Raw genomic sequence first — 15,821 nt, 5'->3', positions numbered from 1 at the left:
AGAGGAAGTATTAAGGGGATTAGCATCTTTGAAAGTAGATAAATCGCCAGGCCCGGATGAAATGTATCCCAGGCTGTTAAGAAGCAAGGGAGGAAATAGCGGAGGCTCTGACCATCATTTTCCAATCCTCCATGGCTACAGGCGTGGTGCTGAAGGATTGGAGGACTGCTAACATTGTACCGTTGTTTAAAAAGGGAGAAAAGGATAGACCGAGTAACTACAGGCCAGTCAGTCTAACCTCGGTAGTGGGCAAATTATTCAAATCAATTCTGAGGGACAGTATAAATCGTCATTTTGAAAGTCACGGATTAATCAAGGACAATCAACATGGATTTGTTAAGGGAAGGTCATGTCTGACTAACTTGATTGAATTTTTTGAGGCGGGTAACAAGGAGGGGAGAGTGTTTGATGTAGTCTTCATGGATTTTAGCAAGGCTTTTGACAAGGTCCCACATGGCAGACTGGTCAAAAAAGTAAAAGCCCATGGGATCCAAGGGAAAGTGGCAAATAATTCCAAAATTGGCTCAGTGGCAGGAAGCAAAGGGTAATGGTCGATGGGTGTTTTTGCAACTGGAAGGCTGCTTCCAGTGGGGTTCTGCAGGGTTCAGTAGTAGGTCCCTTGCTTTTTGTGATATATTAATGATTTGGACTTAAATGTGGGGGGGCTTGTTCAAGAAGTTTGCAAATGATACAAAAATTGGCCGTGGGGTTGATAGTGAGGAGGAAAGCTGTAGACTGCAGGAAGATATCAATGGAATGGTCAGGTGGGCAGAAAAATGGCAAATGAAATTCAATCCAGAGAAGTGTGAAGTAATGCATTTGGAGAGGGCAAACAAGGCAAGGGAATACACAATAAATGGGAGGATACTGAGAGGTGTAGAGGAACAGAGGGACCTTGGATTGCATGTCCACAGATCCCTGAAGGTAGCAAGTCAGGTAGATAAGGTGGTTAAAAAGGCATATGGGATACTTTCCTTTATTAGCCAAGGCATAGAATATAAGGTGGGGGGGGACCCGGGGGGGACGAGACTCACCGTACAGGGTGGGGGGCACCCGGGGGGACGAGACTCACCGGACAGGGTGGGGGGGATGTGACTCACCGGACGGGGTGGGGGGGGATGTGACTCACCGGACGGGGTGGGGGGGACGTGACTCACCGTACGGGGTGGGGGGGACGTGACTCACCGTACGGGGTGGGGGGGACGTGACTCACCGTACGGGGTGGGGGGGGACGTGACTCACCGTACGGGGTGGGGGGGGACGTGACTCACCGTACGGGGTGGGGGGGATGTGACTCACCGTACGGGGTGGGGGGGACGTGACTCACTGTACGGGGTGGGGGGGACGTGACTCACCGTACGGGGTGGGGGGGGACGTGACTCACCGTACGGGGTGGGGGGGACGTGACTCACCGTACGGGGTGGGGGGGACGTGACTCACCGGACGGGGTGGGGGGGGACGTGACTCACCGTACGGGGTGGGGGGGACGTGACTCACCGTACGGGGTGGGGGGGACGTGACTCAACGTACGGGGTGGGGGGGACGTGACTCACCGTACGGGGTGGGGGGGACGTGACTCACCGTACGGGGTGGGGGGGGACGTGACTCACCGTACGGGGTGGGGGGGGACGTGACTCACTGTACGGGGTGGGGGGGACGTGACTCACTGTACGGGGTGGGGGGGACGTGACTCACTGTACGGGGTGGGGGGGGACGTGACTCACCGTACGGGGTGGGGGGGACGTGACTCACCGTACGGGGTGGGGGGGACGTGACTCACCGTACGGGGTGGGGGGGACGTGACTCACCGTACGGGGTGGGGGGGACGTGACTCACCGTACGGGGTGGGGGGGACGTGACTCACCGTACGGGGTGGGGGGGACGTGACTCACCGTACGGGGTGGGGGGGACGTGACTCACCGTACGGGGTGGGGGGGACGTGACTCACCGTACGGGGTGGGGGGGACGTGACTCACCGTACGGGGTGGGGGGGACGTGACTCACCGTACGGGGTGGGGGGGACGTGACTCACTGTACGGGGTGGGGGGGACGTGACTCACCGTACGGGGTGGGGGGGACGTGACTCAACGTACCGGGGGGGGGGGGGGGGGGGGGAGACCCGGGGGGATGAGACTCACCGTACCGGGGGGATGAGACTCACCGTACCTGGGGGGGGGGGGATGACACTCACTGTACGGGGGGGGGGGGGAGAGACCCGGGGGGATGAGACTCACCGTACGGGGGACGGGGGGGGATGAGACTCACTGTACGGGGGGGGGGGGGGGGGGGAGGGGGGAGACCCGGGGGGACGAGACTCACCGTACGGGGGACGGGGGGGGATGAGACTCACTGTACGGGGGGGGGGGGGGGGGGGGAGGGGGGAGACCCGGGGGGACGAGACTCACCGTACGGGGGACGGGGGGGGATGAGACTCACTGTACGGGGGGGGGGGGAGGGGGGAGACCCGGGGGGACGAGACTCACCGTACGGGGGACGGGGGGGGATGAGACTCACTGTACGGGGGGGGGGGGGGGGGGGGGGGAGGGGGGAGACCCGGGGGGACGAGACTCACCGTACGGGGGACGGGGGGGGATGAGACTCACTGTACGGGGGGGGGGGGGGGAGGGGGGAGACCCGGGGGGACGAGACTCACCGTACGGGGGACGGGGGGGGATGAGACTCACTGTACGGGGGGGGGGGGGAGGGGGGAGACCCGGGGGGATGAGACTCACCGTACGGGGGACGGGGGGGGATGAGACTCACTGTACGGGGGGGGGGGGGGGGGGGGAGGGGGGAGACCCGGGGGGATGAGACTCACCGTACGGGGGACGGGGGGGGATGAGACTCACTGTACGGGGGGGGGGGGAGGGGGGAGACCCGGGGGGACGAGACTCACCGTACGGGGGACGGGGGGGGATGAGACTCACTGTACGGGGGGGGGGGGGGGGGGGAGGGGGGAGACCCGGGGGGACGAGACTCACCGTACGGGGGACGGGGGGGGATGAGACTCACTGTACGGGGGGGGGGGGGGGGGGGGGGGGGAGGGGGGAGACCCGGGGGGACGAGACTCACCGTACGGGGGACCGGGGGGTGGGGGTGGGGGAGACCGTCTCGCCGGCCAGGCCGAGACTTTGCCTCCTTTTTGTTTCTCCGTCTGGAATTCCGATTCAATATCAAAAGGATCACAGGTCACGGGCGAACTTAAGTAATAAATAAAGCCCACAACACAACGGAAACAAGACCAGCTTGAATCAATTCACTAACATCAACGTTTGTTTTTTATTTAACATTCATTTGATGGCAAGCAACGGAGAACTCGGCGAATGACGACGCACTGACACTTCCACAAGGTACAAAAATAAAACAGTATTTCAGATGCGCAGCCCTTTAAAAAGGAAAGGAGGATTTCGAGCAGACGTCGGCTGCCGTCTCACGGTTCCGAGTTTTACTCCGAGCTGACGTTGACCGAAGAAAAAACACCTCCCCGGGACCCAAACTGCAACAATCGCGGCGAAGACAACGCAGCAGAGACACCTCTCAGCGAGAGCTGCTGTCGTTCAAGTCTCGAGCTTGAATATTCTGACACAGGACAGTGGCTGACTGCGGAAGCACAAGTCAAATGTTGAGGCATTAACGTGACAAAGGGGTCTTCCATTCACGTCGTACAGGAATTTACAAGGATGATACCAGACCTGAGAGGTTATACTCATCAGGATAGACTGACCAGGCTGGGGCTCTTTTCTCTAGAAAAGGCTGAGAGGTGACCGGATAGAGGTCTTTTAAAATTAGGGTAGGGTAGAGATAGAGAAGATGTTTCCACTTGTGGGGGAGTTCAAAACTAAGGGTCATAAATATAAGATAGTCACTAATAAATCCAATCGGGAATTCAGGAGAAACTTCTTCACCCAGAGAGTGGTGAGAATGTGGAACTCACTCCCACAAGGAGTGGTTGAGGTGAATAGTGTGGATGCATTTAAGGGGAAGCTGGATAAACACATGAGGGAGAAAGGAATAGAAGGATATGCTGATAGGGTGAGATGAAGGAGGGAGGGAGGGGGCTCGTCCTCCCCACCCCACACGGTGAGTCTCATCCCCCCGCATAAACATTGGCATAGATTAGTTGGGCCGAATGGCCCGTTTCTGTGCTGTACAGTCGATGTAATTCAATGTAAGAATTGTTCCATGGACGCTCACTGAATTCTGTGCAAGGGACGGTTTCAAAATGTTGTCAGAAAGTCTCGACGAGGAAAAGGGGACATTGGAGCAGGAGACCCAGGTGAAAGGGATCGAGGGGATCACCAGGCAGGGCATCCCGGAGGTCGGAAAGGATAAAAGAGAGGAGGGAAAATCGGGGAAGTAATGACTAGGTGAGGCCAATCTTGGGATTATTGGAACCTGGAGATTGTTGGGAGGAAGGGAAGACTGAAGAAGGTGAAGAGTCCCAGTGCTGAAGCCCTGGGAAGAGAGAACAAATGCACTTAATCACCATCAGGGAATCAGCAAACCACCTCGCCTCTCTCTTCTACCCTTTCCTCTTCTGTCCTTCGCTCTGTGGGCAGGACAACAGATTGGATACGAGTGTTCAGAGATAGCACAGCAGAGAGTGGAGTTGCTACATGGGCACCTTGCACACAGGAGTAAGGAGAGGGAAGAGAGAAAGAAAGAGAAAGAAAGAAAAAAAGAGAACGAGAGGGAGTGTCTGTATCGTGACACATCGGGCATTAGGACAGTATGGGACAGGCTGGATGAACCAGTTGGGTCTTTTCCTGTCAGACATTTCACATGTCCTGACTGTACCAGCAGTGAAAACTTTTATTCCTCATTTATTTATTTAACAAAGACATTCTAATTTCCCACAGCAACTGGGTTTGCCAGTTGATCTAAAAGGATTTAAAACAGCCTTGAAAATCTTTCCCTATTTTTCGTTAACATTACGATGAGGGCAAGCGATTTGCTATTGAGGTTTGTTCAGAAATCAGCATCATCTGCTGCCTCTGAGTTCATGGTGCAAAAGTTGCAGTTTTCAGGCTGCACACCACTGCTACAAACCAGCAACTGTAAAGAGAGAGAGAGTGTGAGGGGGAGGGGGAGAGAGAGAGAGAGCGCACAGAGCGAGAGAGCACAGTGCGAGAGAGCGCACAGAGCGAGAGAGCGCACAGAGCGAGAGAGCGCACAGAGCGAGAGAGCGCACAGAGCGAGAGAGCGCACAGAGCGAGAGAGCGCACAGAGCGAGAGAGCGCACAGAGCGAGAGAGCGCACAGAGCGAGAGAGCGCACAGAGCGAGAGAGCGCACAGAGCGAGAGAGAGCACAGAGCGAGAGAGAGCACAGAGCGAGAGAGAGCACAGAGCGAGAGAGAGCACAGAGCGAGAGAGAGCACAGAGCGAGAGAGAGCACAGAGCGAGAGAGAGCACAGAGCGAGAGAGAGCACAGAGCGAGAGAGAGCACAGAGCGAGAGAGAGCACAGAGCGAGAGAGAGCACAGAGCGAGAGAGAGCACAGAGCGAGAGAGAGCACAGAGCGAGAGAGAGCACAGAGCGAGAGAGAGCACAGAGCGAGAGAGAGCACAGAGCGAGAGAGAGCACAGAGCGAGAGAGAGCACAGAGCGAGAGAGAGCACAGAGCGAGAGAGAGAGAGAGCACAGAGCGAGAGAGAGAGAGAGCACAGTGCGAGAGAGCACAGAGCGAGAGAGAGCACAGAGAGAGGGCAGAGAGAGAGAGAGCGCAGAGAGAGAGAGAGAACATGCACTGCGGTAAATCGCAGCAAGCAAAAGATTTTTTAAAAAGCTGTTTTCACTCAGCGAAAGATCAGAACTTGCCGGGAATCTCTGCCAGCTGAAGAGTTATTAATCTTTCAGTGGAAAAATAAACAGCTCCCCGATTGTTACCCGGGGACCACCCTCTGTTTCCCTGCACACAGTCGGTGACTCTATGGGTCGAACACCAATACTGTTTTTGCACTGCAATACTTTTTTTTAGTTATAAAGGATACATTATAAAGGATACATTATAAAGGATACATTGAATTATCATTCCCCCAACCTGGGCTTACTGTACACACAGTGTGAACTGCAACCAAGAGAAAAAAGACAAGATGTCAACTAGCCTCCGAGCCTTGCTCTCCGAGTCACGTCAGGGTGAAATGCTACACCAGCGCGCACAGCGAGAGACCCACCGTACTTTGACCCCTTCGATCATCATTTCCCTCGGCCTCTCTTGCTCTCTGCCGAATCTTGCTTGGGCCGTGCCGATCGGGCGAATTGCTGTTAAGCCGTTAAGGACCAACGGAGATTACAATGAAGACGCAGCAGCAACAACGTTTTAACCAAAGGTGAGATGAGGAAAAACTTTTTTTTTAAAAAAAACACAGCGAGTGGTTAGGGTCTGGAATGCACTGCCCGAGGGGGTGGTGGAGGCAGATTCAATCATGGCCTTCAAAAGGGAACTGGGTAAGTACTTGAAATGAACAAATTTGCGGGGCTACCGGGAAACGGCGGGGGAGTGGGACTAGCTGGATTGCTCTTGCATAGAGCCGGCGCGGACTCGATGGGCCGAATGGCCTCCTTCCTTGCTGTAAGCTATGATTCCAACTTGCATTTATATAGCGCCTTTAACATAGTAAAACGTCCCAAGGCACTTCACAGGAGCGTAAATCAGACAAAAGTTGACACCAACCAAAAGCTTGATCAAAGGAGGTTGGTTTTTAAGGAGCGTCTTAACAAAAAGAGAGGTAGGTGAGGGAGGGAATTCCAGAGCTCAGGGTCTAGGCAGCTGAAGGCACGGCCGCCAATGGTGGAGCGATTAAAATTGGGGATGCGCCAAGAGACCAGAATTGGAGGAGCGCAGAGATCTCGGAGGGTTGCAGGGCTGGAGGAGGTTACAGGGATAGGGAGAGGGCGAGGTCATGGAGGGATCTGAACACAAGGATGAGAATTTTAAAAGCGTTGGGAAAGCCTGAATATGGAGGTTATTGACTCTACATTAAAATACACTGCTCTCGTCAAAGCTTAAACCAGAATTTTAGGCAAAAATATGAGTTATTGTTTGGGATGATTTTTTTCCGACCAGCAGTTACATATCCCAAAAGGACTTTGCTGGCAGGCTGATGCTGGGGCGATATTTCCAACTGCCAACGTGTTACCGAGCAGATTATTTTTTTTATATTCGTTCATGGGATGTGGGTGTCGCATTTATTGCCCATCCCGAATTGCCCTTGAGAAGGTGGCGGTGAGCCGCCTTCTTGAACCGCTGCAGTCTGTGTGGTGAAGGTTCTCCCAACAGTGCTGTTAGGAAGGGAGTTCCAGGATTTTGACCCAGCGACGATGAAGGAACGGCGATATATTTCCAAGTCGGGATGGTGTGTGACTTGGAGGGGAACGTGCAGGTGGTGTTGTTCCCATGTGCCTGCTGCTCTTGTCCCTCTAGGTGGTAGAGGTCGCGGGTTTGGGAGGTGCTGTCGAAGAAGCCTTGGCGAGTTGCTGCAGTGCATCCTGTGGATGGTACACACTGCAGACACAGTACGCCGGTGGTGAAGGGAGTGAATGTTTCGGGTGGTGGATGGGGTGCCAATCAAGCGGGCTGCTTTGTCCAGGATGGTGTTGAGCTTCTTGAGTGTTGTTGGAGCTGCACTCATCCAGGCAAGTGGAGAGTATTCCATCACATTCCTGACTTGTGCCTTGTAGATGGTGGAAAGGCTTTGGGGAGTCAGGAGGTGAGTCACTCACCGGCAAAAGAACCAGAGGGGAGATGAGAATTTCTTTACACAGCGAGTTATGATCTGGAATGCACTGCCTGAAAGGGCGGTGGAAGCAGATTCAATAATAACTTTCAGAAGGGAATTGGATAAATACTTGAAAAGGAAAAATTTGCAGGGCAATGGGGAAAGAGCGGGGGAGTGGGACTAATTGGATAGCTCTTTCAAAGAGCCAGCACAGGAACGATGGGCCTCCTTCTATGGTGTATAATTCTATGATTCAAAGACAGTCTTTTAGCTGATAAGGAGATTCAGCATACAAACTGTTCTTTTGTTCTCTCCGCAGTGAGAGAGAGAGAGAGAGAGAGAGAGAGAGAGATAGCGAGAGACACTGGAGACCTCTCCGCAGTGAGATAGAGAGAGATACCGGAGACCTCTCCGCAGTGAGATAGCTAGAGAGACACTGGAGACCTCTCCGCAGTGAGATAGCTAGAGAGACACTGGAGACCTCTCCGCAGTGAGATAGCTAGAGAGACACTGGAGACCTCTCCGCAGTGAGATAGCTAGAGAGACACTGGAGACATCTCCGCAGTGAGATAGCGAGAGACACCGGAGACCTCTCCGCAGTGAGATAGCGAGAGACACCGGAGACCTCTCCGCAGTGAGATAGCGAGAGAGACACTGGAGACATCTCCGCAGTGAGATAGCGAGAGACACCGGAGACCTCTCCGCGGTGAGATAGCGAGAGATACCGGAGACCACTCCGCAGTGAGATAGCGAGAGATACCGGAGACCTCTCCGCAGTGAGATAGCGAGAGATACCGGAGACCTCTCCGCAGTGAGATAGCGAGAGATACCGGAGACCTCTCTGCAGTGAGATAGCGAGAGATACCGGAGACCTCTCCGCGGTGAGATAGCGAGAGACACCGGAGACCTCTCCGCGGTGAGATAGCGAGAGACACCGGAGACCTCTCCGCAGTGAGATAGCGAGAGATACCGGAGACCTCTCCGCAGTGAGATAGCGAGAGATACCGGAGACCTCTCCGCAGTGAGATAGCGAGAGATACCGGAGACCTCTCCGCAGTGAGATAGCGAGAGATACCGGAGACCTCTCCGCAGTGAGATAGCGAGAGATACCGGAGACCTCTCCGCAGTGAGATAGCGAGAGATACCGGAGACCTCTCCGCAGTGAGATAGCGAGAGATACCGGAGACCTCTCCGCAGTGAGATAGCGAGAGATACCGGAGACCTCTCCGCAGTGAGATAGCGAGAGATACCGGAGACCTCTCCGCAGTGAGATAGCGAGAGATACCGGAGACCTCCCCGCAGTGAGATAGCGAGAGATACCGGAGACCTCACCGCAGTGAGATAGCGAGAGATACCGGAGACCTCTCCGCAGTGAGATAGCGAGAGATACCGGAGACCTCTCCGCAGTGAGATAGCGAGAGATACCGGAGACCTCTCCGCAGTGAGATAGCGAGAGATACCGGAGACCTCTCCGCAGTGAGATAGCGAGAGATACCAGAGACCTCTCCGCGGTGAGATAGCGAGAGATACCGGAGACCTCTCCGCAGTGAGATAGCGAGAGATACCGGAGACCTCTCCGCAGTGAGATAGCGAGAGATACCGGAGAGCTCTCCGCAGTGAGATCGCGAGAGACACCGGAGACCTCTCCGCAGTGAGATAGCGAGAGATACCGGAGACCTCTCCGCAGTGAGAGAGAGAGAGATACCGGAGACCTCTCCGCAGTGAGATAGCGAGAGATACCGGAGACCTCTCCGCAGTGAGATAGCGAGAGATACCGGAGACCTCTCCGCAGTGAGATAGCGAGAGACACCGGAGACCTCTCCGCAGTGAGACAGCGAGAGACACCGGAGACCTCTCCGCAGTGAGACAGCGAGAGATACCGGAGACCTCTCCGCAGTGAGATAGCGAGAGATACCGGAGACCTCTCCGCAGTGAGATAGCGAGAGATACCGGAGACCTCTCCGCAGTGAGATAGCGAGAGATACCGGAGACCTCTCCGCAGTGAGATAGCGAGAGATACCGGAGACCTCTCCGCAGTGAGAGAGCGAGAGACACCGGAGACCTCTCCGCAGTGAGATAGCGAGAGACACCGGAGACCTCTCCGCAGTGAGATAGCGAGAGATACCGGAGACCTCTCCGCAGTGAGATAGCGAGAGACACCGGAGACCTCTCCGCAGTGAGATAGCGAGAGATACCGGAGACCTCTCCGCAGTGAGATAGCGAGAGATACCGGAGACCTCTCCGCAGTGAGAGAGCGAGAGACACCGGAGACCTCTCCGCAGTGAGAGAGCGAGAGACACCGGAGACCTCTCCGCAGTGAGAGAGCGAGAGACACCGGAGACCTCTCCGCAGTGAGAGAGCGAGAGACACCGGAGACCTCTCCGCAGTGAGAGAGAGAGAGAGATACCAGAGACCTCTCCGCAGTGAGAGAGAGAGATACCAGAGACCTCTCCGCAGTGAGATAGCGAGAGACACCAGAGACCTCTCCGCAGTGAGATAGCAAGAGACACCGGAGACCTCTCCGCAGTGAGATAGCGAGAGACACCGGAGACCACTCCGCAGTGAGATAGCGAGAGATACCGGAGACCTCTCTGCAGTGAGATAGCGAGAGATACCGGAGACCTCTCCGCAGTGAGATAGCGAGAGATACCGGAGACCTCTCCGCGGTGAGATAGCGAGAGATACCGGAGACCTCTCCGCATTGAGATAGCGAGAGATACCGGAGACCTCTCCGCATTGAGATAGCGAGAGATACCGGAGACCTCTCCGCATTGAGATAGCGAGAGATACCGGAGACCTCTCCGCAGTGAGATAGCGAGAGATACCGGAGACCTCTCCGCGGTGAGATAGCGAGAGATACCGGAGACCTCTCCGCATTGAGATAGCGAGAGATACCGGAGACCTCTCCGCATTGAGATAGCGAGAGATACCGGAGACCTCTCCGCAGTGAGATAGCGAGAGATACCGGAGACCTCTCCGCAGTGAGATAGCGAGAGATACCGGAGACCTCTCCGCAGTGAGATAGCGAGAGATACCGGAGACCTCTCCGCAGTGAGATAGCGAGAGATACCGGAGACCTCTCCGCAGTGAGATAGCGAGAGATACTGGAGACCTCTCCGCAGTGAGATAGCGAGAGATACCGGAGACCTCTCCGCAGTGAGATAGCGAGAGATACCGGAGACCTCTCCGCAGTGAGACAGCGAGAGATACCGGAGACCTCTCCGCAGTGAGATAGCGAGAGATACCGGAGACCTCTCCGCAGTGAGATAGCGAGAGATACCGGAGACCTCTCCGCAGTGAGATAGCGAGAGATACCGGAGACCTCTCTGCAGTGAGATAGCGAGAGATACCGGAGACCTCTCCGCAGTGAGATAGCGAGAGATACCGGAGACCTCTCCGCAGTGAGATAGCGAGAGATACCGGAGACCTCTCCGCAGTGAGATAGCGAGAGATACCGGAGACCTCTCCGCAGTGAGATAGCGAGAGATACCGGAGACCTCTCCGCAGTGAGATAGCGAGAGATACCGGAGACCTCTCCGCAGTGAGATAGCGAGAGATACCGGAGACCTCTCCGCAGTGAGATAGCGAGAGATACCGGAGACCTCTCCGCAGTGAGACAGCGAGAGATACCGGAGACCTCTCCGCAGTGAGATAGCGAGAGACACCGGAGACCTCTCCGCAGTGAGATAGTGAGAGATACCGGAGACCTCTCCGCAGTGAGATAGCGAGAGATACCGGAGACCTCTCCGCAGTGAGATAGCGAGAGATACCGGAGATGAACAATGGGCGGCCTTTGAGGAGATGGTTCGGGTACAGTCTAGATACACTCCCATGAGGGGGCAAGATAGGGCAACTAAAGCCAGACCTCCCTGGATGACGAAAGAGATAGAGAGTAAAATGAAGCAGAAAAAGGGGCATATGACAGATGTCTAGTTGTTAATACAAGTGAGAAACAGGCTGAGTATAGAAAGTTCAGAGGGGGAGTAAAAAAGGAAATAAGAGGGACAAAGAGAGAGTATGAGAATAGACTGGCGGCCCACATAAAAAGGAATCCAAAAATCTTCTATGGGCACGTAAATAGTGAATGGGCAGTGAGGGGTGGGGCCGATTAGGGACCATAAAGGAGATCTATGCATGGAGGCAGAGGGCATGGCTCAGGTACTAAATGAGTACTTTGCATCTGTCTTTACCAAGGAAGAAGGTGCTGCCTGAGTCTCAGTAAAGGAAGATGTAGTTGAGATACTGGATGGGAAAAAAATTGATAAACGAGAGGTGCTCGAAAGACGAGCTGTACTTAAAGTAGATAAGTCACCCTGTCCGGATGGGATGCATCCTGGGTTGCTGAGGGAAGTAAGGGTGGAAATTGTGGAGGTACTGGCCATAATCTTCCAAACATCCTGAGATACGGGGGTGGTGTCAGAGGACTGGAGAATTGCAAATGTTACACCCTTGTTCAAAAAAGGGTGTAAGGATAAACCCAGCAACTATAGGCCAGTCAGTTTACCCTCGGTGGGGGGGAAACTTTTAGAAACAATAATCCGGGACAGAATTAACAGTGTGGACTGATAAGGGAAAGCCAGGACGGATTTGTTAAAGGCAAATCGTATTTGACCATCTTGATTGAGTTTTTTGATGCGGTAACAGAGAGGGTCGATGAGGGCAATGCAGTTGATGTTGTGTATATGGACTTTCAAAAGGCGTTTGATAAAATGCCACATAATAGGCTCGTCAATAAAATTGAAGCTCGTGGAATAAAAGGGGCAGTGGCAGCATGGATACAAAATTGGCTAAGTGACAGGAAACAGAGAGTAGTGGTGAACGGTTGTTTTTCGGACTGGAGGGAGGTGTACAGTGGTGTTCCCCGGGGGTCGGTGCTGGGACCACTGCCTTTCTTGATATATATTAATGACTTGGACTTGGGTGTACAGGGCACAATTTCAAAATTTGCAGAGGTCACAAAACTTGGAAGTGTAGTAAACAGTGAGGAGGATAGTGATAGACTTCAAGAGGATATAGACAGGCTGGTGGAATGGGCGGACACGTGGCAGATGAAATTTAATGCTGAGAAGTGTGAAGTGATACATTTTCGTAGGAAGAACGAGGAGAGGCAATATAAGCTATAGGATACAACTGTAAAAGGGGTGCAGGAACAGATAGATCTGGGGGTATATGTACACAGGACGTTGAAGGCAGCAGGGCAGGTTGAGAAAGTGGTCAAGAAACCACACAGGATCCTGGGCTTTATAAATAGAGGCATAGAGTACAGAAGCGAGGATGTTATGTTGAACCTTTATAAAACACTGGTTTGGTCACAATTGGAGTATTGTGTTAAAATTCTGGGCACCACACTTTAGGAAGGATGTAAAGGCCTTAGAGAGGACGCAGAGGACATTTACTAAAATGGTTCCTCAGTTACTGGATAGACTGGAGAATCGTTTGCAACCATCTTCAGCCAGAAGTGCCGAGTGGGTGATCCATCTCGGCCTCCTCCCGATATCCCCACCATCACTGAAGCCAGTCTTCGGCCAATTCGATTCACTCCACGTGATATCAAGAAACGGCTGAGTGCACTGGATACAGCAAAGGCTATGGGCCCCGACAACATCCCGGCTGTAGTGCTGAAGACTTGTGCTCCAGAACTAGCTGCGCCTCAAGCCAAGCTGTTCCAGTACAGCTACAACACTGGCATCTACCCGACAATGTGGAAAATTGCCCAGGTATGTCCTGTCCACAAAAAGCAGGACAAATCCAATCCGGCCAATTACCGCCCCATCAGTCTACTCTCAATCATCAGCAAAGTGATGGAAGGTGTCATCGACAGTGCTATCAAGCAGCACTTACTCACCAATAACCTGCTCACCGATGCTCAGTTTGGGTTCCGCCAGACCTAATCACAGCCTTGGTCCAAACATGGACAAGAGAGCTGAATTCCAGGGGTGAGGTGAGAGTGACTGCCCTTGACATCAAGGCAGCATTTGACCGAGTGTGGCACCAAGGAGCCCTCGTAAAATTGAAGTCAATGGGAATCAGGGGAAAACTCACCAGTGGCTGGAGTCATACCTAGCACAAAGGAAGATGGTAGTGGCTGTTGGAGGCCAATCATCTCAGCCCCAGGACATTGCTGCAGGAGTTCCTCAGGGCAGTGTCCTAGGTCCATCTTCAGCTGCTTCATCAATGACCTTCCCTCCATCATAAGGTCAGAAATGGGTATGTACGCTGATGATTGCACAGTGTTCAGTTCCATTCACAACCCCTCAAATAATGAAGCAGTCCGAGCCTGCATGCAGCAAGACCTGGACAACATCCAGGCTTGGGCTCATAAGTGGCAAGTAACATTTATGCCAGACAAGTGCCAGGCAATGACCATCTCCAACAAGAGAGAGTCCAACCACCTCCCCTTGACATTCAACGGCATTACCATCGCCAAATCCCCCACCATCAACATCCTGGGGGTCACCATCCACCAGAAACTTAACTGGACCAGCCACATAAATACTGTGGTTACAAGAGCAGGTCAGAGGCTGGGTATTCTGCGGTGAGTGACTCACCTCCTGACTCCCCAAAGCCTTTCCACCATCTACAAGGCACAAGTCAGGAGTGTGATGGAATACTCTCCACTTGCCTGGATGAGTGCAGCTCCAACAACACACAAGAAGCCTGACACCATCCAGGACAAAGCAGCCCGCTTGATTGGCATCACATCCGCCACCCTAAACATTCACTCCCTTCACCACCAGCGCACTGTGGCTGCAGTGTGTACCATCCACAGGATGCACTGCAGCAACTCGCCAAGGCTTCTTCAACAGCACCTCCCAAACCCACGACCTCTACCACCTTGAAAGAAAAGAGCAGCAGGCACATGGGAACAACACCACCTGCACGTTCCCCTCCAAGTCACACATCATCCTGACTTGGAAATATATCACCGTTCCTTCATCGTCACTGGGTCAAAATCCTGGAACTCCCTTCCTAACAGCACTGTGGGAGAACCTTCACCACACGGACTGCAGCGGTTCAAGGCGGCTCACCACCACCTTCTCAAGGGCAATTAGGGATGGGCAATAAATGCCGGCCTCGCCAGCGATGCCCACATCCCGTGAACGAATAAAAAAAAAAGCTGGGATTGTTCTCCTTAGAACAGAGAAGGTTGAAAGGAGATTTGATAGAAGTGTTCAAAATCATGAAGGGTTTAGATAAAGTAAATAAAGAGAAACTGTTCCCATTGGCAGAAGGGTCGCATTCCAGAGGACGTGGGTTTAAAATCGGCAAGATTGGCAAAAAAACCAAAGGCGACATGAGGAAAAACTTTTTTATGCAGCGAATGGTTAGGATCTGAAATGCACTGCCTAAAAGGGTGGTGGAAGCAGGGTCAATTGTGGCTTTCAAAAAGGAATTAAATAGGTACTTGAAAGAGAAAAATTTGCAAGGCTACAGGGAAAGGGCGGGGGAGTGGGACTAGCTGGATTGCTGTTGCAGAGAGCAAGCGCAGGCTCGAAGGGCAGAATGGCCTCCTTCTGTGCCATAACATTTCTATCCCTCCGCAGAGAGATATTGAGAGATACCAGAGACCTCTCCGCAGTGAGATATCGAGAGATACCAGAGACCTCTCCGCAGTGAGATATCGAGAGATACCAGAGACCTCTCCGCAGTGAGATATCGAGAGATACCAGAGATCTCTCCGCAGTGAGATACTGAGAGGTACCAGAGACCTCTCTGCAGTGAGATACTGAGAGGTACCAGAGATCTCTCCGCAGTGAGATCGAGAGGTACCAGAGATCTCTCCGCAGTGAGACATCGACAGAGGTGACCATCCAGTGGAGAAGCTATAGCTTCAGATAGTGACCCCTCCAAGGACAGTTATGTGACGTCCCCGTAGAGGGCCGTTGACCCCTGTAACTGTCCCCAGTTCAATGACTTGATTGACAGTTCTGTCAAGGTGAAGGTTCGACGAGTGATTCTTGTTAAAATTGTAGTTATGACAGCTAATTGGATGAGGTAAGGCTACAGAACCTGTGACACGTAGCAGGATGGAAAGAAAGGTTTAAAAGGTGGGTGTAAAAATAGATACTTCAGAATTTGACAAAGCTTGGACAGCCATTAACCCT

General features: G+C 53.5%; 1 protein-coding gene across 8 annotated transcripts in view; it reads right to left on the bottom strand.

The window, feature by feature from the left end:
• Positions 1-3,260: 3,260 nt before the first annotated feature.
• rnpc3 (RNA-binding region (RNP1, RRM) containing 3) overlaps positions 3,261-15,821 on the bottom strand; it is a 58,288-nt gene continuing 45,727 nt past the window's right edge. For 2 of the 8 annotated variants that reach the window (XR_010963807.1, XR_010963806.1), the window contains exons 15-17: positions 6,172-6,259; positions 6,017-6,065; positions 3,261-3,600 (exon numbers count right to left, since the gene is read on the bottom strand). Coding sequence is in view for 4 of the 8 variants with exons in the window: in XM_067989775.1 (XP_067845876.1) it covers positions 6,194-6,259 (66 nt within the window). In the remaining 4 variants the exon portion in view is untranslated. Of the gene's footprint in view, positions 3,601-6,002; positions 6,066-6,171; positions 6,260-15,821 lie in introns of all 8 variants that reach the window. The other 6 variants (XR_010963808.1, XR_010963809.1, XM_067989775.1 and 3 more) reach the window with 6 other exon arrangements.

Source organism: Heptranchias perlo, chromosome 9 (assembly GCF_035084215.1).
Source record: "Heptranchias perlo isolate sHepPer1 chromosome 9, sHepPer1.hap1, whole genome shotgun sequence".
Taxonomy (NCBI): Eukaryota; Metazoa; Chordata; class Chondrichthyes; order Hexanchiformes; family Hexanchidae; genus Heptranchias; species Heptranchias perlo.
The sequence above is the reverse complement of the archived record's forward strand: the minus strand, read 5'-3'. Positions and strand labels throughout refer to the sequence as shown.